Source organism: Kryptolebias marmoratus, linkage group LG17 (assembly GCF_001649575.2).
Source record: "Kryptolebias marmoratus isolate JLee-2015 linkage group LG17, ASM164957v2, whole genome shotgun sequence".
Lineage (NCBI taxonomy): Eukaryota > Metazoa > Chordata > Actinopteri > Cyprinodontiformes > Rivulidae > Kryptolebias > Kryptolebias marmoratus.
The window spans coordinates 10,725,494-10,733,130 of NC_051446.1; the positions used below are offsets into that span (position 1 = coordinate 10,725,494).

At 41.9% G+C, this 7,637-nt stretch overlaps 1 protein-coding gene across 1 annotated transcript in view; it reads right to left on the reverse strand.

Annotated features, from left to right (window-relative positions):
- Positions 1 to 854: 854 nt before the first annotated feature.
- dhrs7cb (dehydrogenase/reductase (SDR family) member 7Cb) overlaps positions 855 to 7,637 on the reverse strand; it is a 22,335-nt gene continuing 15,552 nt past the window's right edge. The window contains exons 3-7 of the mRNA XM_017416083.3: positions 5,167 to 5,279; positions 3,724 to 3,934; positions 3,538 to 3,630; positions 2,290 to 2,451; positions 855 to 2,207 (exon numbers count right to left, since the gene is read on the reverse strand). Of these exons, the coding sequence (XP_017271572.1) occupies positions 1,999 to 2,207; positions 2,290 to 2,451; positions 3,538 to 3,630; positions 3,724 to 3,934; positions 5,167 to 5,279 (788 nt within the window). The 3' untranslated portion in view covers positions 855 to 1,998. The remainder of the gene's footprint in view (positions 2,208 to 2,289; positions 2,452 to 3,537; positions 3,631 to 3,723; positions 3,935 to 5,166; positions 5,280 to 7,637) is intronic.

Here is a 7,637-nt window from a genome sequence, read left to right on the forward strand (position 1 = left end):
GGGGTGGTGGGGTGGGTTGGGGGTTTTGGGGGGTTGGGGCAGTTCAGATTTATTAAATGTCTCCAGAATTACAAATTGTCATCTCTCAGTGAATTGCTTATAAATTTTGCAAGAAAGTTAATATGTTAAATATGATTCAGAAAACTGAATAGATTGTAATAAATATAAAATGCTATAATTCTAGATAGCCTAATTAGGTTAAATCTTTTTTTTCTTTTTTTTCTATATTAAAGGCTGGCAGGTTAGCAAACTTTGCCCCTGTTTTAGAAGTATTCTTTAGATTTGTTGTTTAATCCCAAAAATTTGAAGAAAAGTAGACAGGAGAATAGACAGGAGAATAACCTCACTCAAATCAAAACCAAAAAGAATGCAAAATCTTTCAAAGGTACATGGAAGTCCTTTAGATTATTTATATTTGACAAATCACAGAAATTGTGTTGTATTTCTTTTTAGTTGACAGCATAAATGAGGAAATGGATCTGCACTGGCGCCTTCTGAGTCAAGCTGTATGGAATAATGTACACTGCTGCCATCTAGAGGACATTTGAAGAAATGTCAACCATTTTCATTGAAAAAATTAAAATAATGTTGTTTTGTTTTTTAAAAAAGGATTGATATACAGACCTATTCAAAAAAAAAATTTAATTGTAATGTTTTTTAAAACGTACCAGACAAAAGTTAACCACCACCTCTAGTTTTAGATCTGGAAGAAAAAGACCAAAAGCACGAGTTTCTTGGTGAGCATGTTTTGTTTTGTTTATGTAGTTTTTCATCGCGTATACTGTTCTCAGAGCTAAATACTTTGGTCTGTCTCACATTCTTGCTCATTTTTTGAAGTATGACAAATGTCTATGTGATTTTTAAACATCACTTTTATTCTCCAGATAAACAGTTCAAATGAATGCATATGAAAATAACATTTCCACTTTTAAGAAACAAGAACAAACCAAAAGAGCATTGTAAAGTTTTAAACTTTTCAGTTGGACGCTTTAACTTTGCTCTCCATCTTAAAAAGGAGAGCCAAGGCCATTGATAATTCAGTCGTCATCATTTAAGTCATTTGCGCTTTGATTTTCGACATTTTAACCACATTTAAAAATCTGAGATCAAACACAATGGAGGTCAATGAGAGTTTGGATGTGCGCACTCTGCTCTCTGGGGGGATTTGAGAGAAAATCATAAGGCCTATAGGAGTGAGAGACAGGGTGAAAGAGGACAAAAACTCCCTTTGTTTTGATGTGTAAGAAGGAACATTGGAAAGTTTAGACCATGTGACTTCATCTCACTCAAGTTGAACAATCATAAAATTGAAACTGTGATTGTATAAAGATTATTAAAAGGTATTGAAATCCAACCTTCTGTGATGCATTTAAACTTTGAAGGATGTTTTTATTATGGCGTCTGTCTGAGCTGCAGAACTCTAAAGAGAGCTGGGTTTTCTCACTCGTTTGACCAAAATGGCATTGTTCAAAACTAGAACAACAATCAAAAAGTATTAAAGGTGCTTCAATGGTTATTCATTGGCACCAAATAAATCACTGTTTTTCACCACACCTGTTTTCATTTAACAGCTTGCACAGATTAATCAAGACAAAAAAGTTGAAATAAAATGGATTATTTGAGCAGTCATTTATTTTGCAGTCTAAAGGTTCTGTAGCCTACTAATAAACCAATTTTTTAAAGTCCTTTTGTCCAAAAAAAGACCATTACAGGTTCCTTGAAATAAATCTTGAGAATCTTGAGACTGAAAGAAGCATTCCAACCAAATGAAACAAGTTAAACTCTTTATAATGTATTCATTTTTTTCACTGCTTTAATGTTCTTTGAGGTCAAGCCAAGTGTGGATGAAGCTGCTGGAGGCGTCAAACAGTAAAACACTGACGCTCTCAGGGCATACTCGTTTATATTTAACATTTCTTAAAAAAAAAAAAAAAAAGCCGGACTTTCTGTCACGCCTCTTGCGCACTCCCCGACTTCTCTTTTCTTGCAGCATCTCTCCTACTGCAACTGCTCCGCCAACACCGAATCCTTCACTCCTGCTGCCAGAACGGCGAAGAGGAAAGGTGGAAAAAGGGAGCGGAGGTAGAGGGCCACCCTGGGGATGGGGTGGGCCAGCACGACCTCCTTCCTCTTCCTGTTCACTGTTTGCATAATCTCATTGGCCAGGACTGGGGGCCGCACGCCATGGGTGAGCTGGCTGGCGATATCTGTGGGGGAAAACAGACAGATTTAGATTTGGCTATTGGCAACGTCGCCTGGTTACGTCAAAGCCCGTCGTTCTGCGCTCACACTCGAGCAGGGCGTTCGATTTTGGAGCGGGCTCCGCGACGGGCGCAGGGTCAGAGGCGTTGATGAAAGTATGACTGACGGTGCTGACAACGATCCCGTACTCCTCCACCTCAGCTCTCAGGCAGTCGAAGAAGGCCTGGGCCGCATGTTTGGAGGCCGCATCTGTAAGCAAACACAACACGTGTGTTGATGCACAAAAGAGACATTGGTTCATCACATAGAGTGTGCTTTCTGCGATTGTTTTCTGCTGAAGTCACAGGGTGTTAGACTGTATCATTAGCACGTACACCGTAACGCCATTATCTCATCAGCATGGGACTGTTGGAGACGAGTTGGTGACTCAAAATTGCAAGAAAACAGGCAAAATTTCCAGTTGTGGTCTCACTGATTTGTAAGTATTTGGAACTGTCGAGCCAAACTGTAAAACCTTATGATAGGCCAGCCATGCACATTATTTCATTGCTCACATCATCACACACCTCAGCCCGCTTTATACCCACCTCAGATGCCACCCCCTATGTTGACTGATTGATTTAATCTCCTGGAATCTTCTTCTTTCAGCTGTTTTCTTTTCAGGGGTCTCCACAGCGAGTCCTCCTCCTCCATCTAACTCCGCCTTCTGTGTCCTCTGTCCTCACTCCAACTACCTCCATGTCCTCTCTAATTGCAACCATATGACTCCTCTTTGTCTTTTTCCTGGCAGCTGCATCTCTAACATCCTTCTACCAATACACCCACTGTCCCTCCTCTGCACATGTCCAAACCATCCCAGTCGTTCAACCCGTGCTGTACCTCTGATGACCTCATTCCTAATCCTGTCCATCCTTGTCCCTCCCAAGGAGAACCTCAACATCTTCAGCTCTGCCACTTCCAGTTCTGTCTCCTGTCTTTTTGTCCATCCCATTGTCTCCATACCATACAATATACCTGCTCTCACCACTGTCTTCCTGCCTGGACTCTCTTCTTCACCTCTTTACCACACTCCCCGTTTTCCTGGACAGTCGACTGTAAGTACTTAAAGTCCTGCACCTTTGTGACCTCTGCTCCTTGTAGCCTCACCGTTCCACCTGCCTCTCTCTCACTCACACACATACGCCATCTCGCTACGCCTGACTTTCATCCTTCGTCTTTCAAATCTACTGGAATACACTTTTGAAATGAACACAGGTGGATTTGGACCAGTTGTTCTAATAGGTATTTGGTTTTAGACCTGCACGTACAGGGCCGTAGTCTTGGTTCGCTACTTACATGAGCTCCTGAATGGGACCGCCAGTTTGCCCTGGATGCTGTTAACCAGAACAATGTGCCCTGATCTTCTTGAGATCATTGTTGGAAGAAGACCTGCGACAGTATTTAGACATATTAGCATTTCTAGTAAAAAAAAAAACATTGGTTTACTATTTGAGGTTGAGTTCCAACAACAATCCAGCCCACCTTTGGCAAGAGTGCTCGGACCAAAATAGTTGATGTCCATGATGTTTCTGTCCATCTCCAAGGAGACACTCTGAACCGGGGCCTTCAGCTTCATGCTGCTGTTGCAGATCAGCGTGTCCACGTAGCCATAACACTCCATCACCTCGGCCACCACATCCTCCATGCTGTCCATATCGCTGAAATCCAGGATCACCATCTTCGGTGCAAACGTCTAGAGAAAGACAGGTGTTGCTTTAGTGGACAATACGTCTCCATCACCACGGAAAACTGAGACTGCGATCCCTATAATGGCGCGATTGTCAAATTAGAGAAAGATGTTGAAAGCGCTGATATCATGTTAATGTGTTAGCTTGGCATTAGCAGTTAAAAAAAAAAAAAGTAGGGAAAACAGTTGTCTGTTCTAAAGAATGACTATTTCATTTGAGATTAAAAAAAGAATTGTGTAACTTTTTTTTTTAAACTTTCACATTAACTGTTGGTGTCGGCCCTGTCTGTTAGCAAAACATCTTATGAACTGCAGGACAGATTTTAACGAGGCTCTCAGAAACTAATCACTAAATGTCCATCTCTGAGTGATTATATGTTGGAGTCAGGCCAATTCGAGATGGCTGTCCCAGATAATCAACCTTCTCCAATGCAAAAGGGGCTAGAACAGTCAAATTAACTGAAATCGAGCTAAAGTTTGGTGTGGTAGTTCCATACTCTGAGCGCTAACACATCACTCAAATCATTATTTTCAAGGTTTTAACTTAATTTTACAATGTTAAATGATTCCAGTTCGAAGCTCTGGCACAAAAGGTGGCAGGTGTTTTTCATTCCTTCAAAGAATGCTAGGCCTTCATTTTAAAAATGTGCTACTGAGGTAAAGGAAACATCACCAGTAGTAAAGATATTTGTTTGCTTTGTGTCATCCACAAATATCTCAAGTTGAATTTGTCGTAAGGCGCATGCGGCCTGTGTGCTGAAGTCTCATGAGGACAGCATGCTGTCAAACAGGATATCCTCCCATTGTGTTAACCAGAGGAAGCGATGATCTGGGACGTGGCAACAGAGCAGGATTCTAATAAAAACACGAACAGATCCCGATAATCACTAACCCAGTGAATCTCAGCGACAACTCCAGCCGTTAGCGTCAAGGCTGATGACTAAGGAGAGATTTTTGTGGTGCGGTAAACGCTCCGTTCTCTTCCGTAATTGTCACTTTAGCCCCAAAGTTCCAAGCAAATTAACAGACATGACCCTGGTGGAAGATTACTGCCATGTGGCTAGCCAAAAAGATGACTCAACACCACAATAAAGAAATAATGATGTTTGTTTGGAGGAGGGTTGGTTTGTTTTTTTTGAGATACGGCTCATCCAAACCCAACTGGTTTTGCTTTTTCACATTAAAAAAACAAACAATTCTGGCATGCATTATCATCTTTTCTATATTTATTTACTCACCTCTCTGGGGTCAGCATTGTTCGTCAGGAAGTCATACAAAGACTCCAGCTTGTCCCAGTTGGTCCCACACAGGATCAGTCTGGCTCCAGCCTTGTGGAAGAGTTGGGCACATTCTGAAGAGAAGAAAAGGGGTAGCTTCCATAACTAATCTGCTTTATGTATTTTATTTCTGTTGACGTGTTTGGTCAAAAGTTTGTTCCCGTTTTCATATCTGTGTGCTCATCGTGAAGCATTCGCTAATTAGCTTAGCTAGATTTGAAGTCATTTAGGCTGTATAATTAATCTACCAACATGAACTAACGAACAAAAGGAACATCCTGTGACAGAAAGTTTGCGGTATTTGTACTGATGCTGAAGTTTTTTTAAAATTAGAACTACTACTGGGTTCCAACCTTTATATTAAGCTACTGGGCCATCTTCACACTGAATGACAACCCCTTCACTGTCTCCTCAACCTGTGAGAACTTGGCTGAATGGCAGCATATTTGGAAAAACCTCCTTCCGTGCAAAAGCAATCATGATGCTTCTTTTCCCTTGTGCCTTTCTCATTACGTTTCATTCATCTACAGAACTTTCCCATGATGATACTGCCACATATACACCCACAATCACACCGTGCCTTGGGCTCTTCGCTGGCACAGTTCTGTAGCAAGTAACTCTCTGTGCTGTGACCTCTGAAAGTCATTGCCAGAGAGTCACTGTGAGTATCTGGAACCAGTCTCAAACCCTTCTCAGTTTAGTTTCCAAGAGACAGAAAGAGCAATTCACGCTGGCAATACCATGGCTGTCCATGGTTGAGCAAGTTTAAAGCTCTTCTGGCACATTTTTATAAACTGTTGACGTTATTTATAACATCATTCACAAGATGGAAAACCGCCTTGAGTAATGGACAGACACCAAAACCCAACCTTTACTGAGCCTGTATTCTACGGCGCAGGTCCAGCGTGACTTGAAGAAATCTAAAAAGAACATCAGAATTTTCCCCAGCATTTCTGCAGGGCACTCCAAGCTGGACAGCCATCATGCCCTAATACAATGTCAGGGCAACATTTAAAAAGAAAAAAAGCTGGACTCCGAGAGGATAAAAGGCCATAATAGCATAGCTCTTACGTCGTCCTCCATCGCGCTTGTTCTTGTTGATGAATGCCACGTGAAATGACGTGGCTGCACTGATCGTTGGTCAACTTTTACGGAAGCAGTGTCCCTCAGGCTGTGCGAAAGCAAACACATAGGCTTCTATAGCTGCCCCACAGTGGGACTAATAGTCCTTACAATGCTCAGAAAGTTCTTAGAACTGGACATTACAGGCACCACATGATGGACTTGATGATTCAGCCATTCTTGATTGCAGCAGCAGCAAACCTGGATGAGGACACCTGGTCCTCATCCAGCAGCTTCAGCACTTCTTCACTGAAGTTCATATCACTTGCCGTCTGATGACACAAGGATCGCTGGACTGGAGAGAGACACAGTTTTTATGTGGTCCAAATTTCTTAATTGTCATGCATAACTATTACGCCACTGTCGCACAACATTCTCATGACTGTCGAGTGGCAATCGCAAGTGTTGAAAATGTGCCATTTTGTTGCGAGAATGTCAGGCAGCAGTGGTGTGAAAGTTACGTGTACTCCAGAGAGAGGCTGTCATCCAGTGTGAAGGGGGCTGGTTTTTACTCCAGCTTTTTCTATCGGGACATTGGCTGTAGTTTATTTTCTAATGGGGAGAAACTGCATTTAATGATTTGTCCTAGGTTTAAGGAAGAAGCATTGACCCCTACCCAAGCATAACTTGCCTGAGTATCGCTGGTTTCAGCTAAAAGTTAAAGTGTATTATTGTTTAAAATACATTTAAATGATTATTAATAGAAGGGCTTATATGGAGCGCCTGCTTTTTGGTGTGGGTGAATGCATTTATATGGCTTAGTATTGAATGTGATTTAAAAAATAGATAAAAGGAGAACATCTTAACGTTATCAGTTTTGAGGGAAATTAACGCAGAGCACAGACTCATCCTAACAAATTAAAACTTGGTTTAATAAACAAAACAAAAAAGGCTGGCATGGCAGCAAAACGAACAACAACCAGAAAACAGAAGGTAACAAACCAGCCAGTAATGGAAGCTAAGGAGCAGATTACAAGGACCGAGGCTGATGAGGAAGTGGACACAGGTGACTGATTCCTAACTATGAACAGGTGACGATGGGCGAGGCAGGCTGACAGAAAACTACTGAAGAAGAACGAATAATGGCACAAGGAACACAGAGGACACAGAGAGCCAAACGGAAGTTACTCTGTAACTATGGTTCTGTGAATTCCTGGATGACTGCCAGTGGCAGTAAACAAAGTGGATATGTCTCCTCGCGCTCCGCGCAGGTCGAGGATTAATGTAAACAAAGTCACGCACGTGACACGTAGTTCACCTGGGCGTGCGTCTATAAATAGCACGTGTGAGGCTACGTTCGGCCTCTTCGG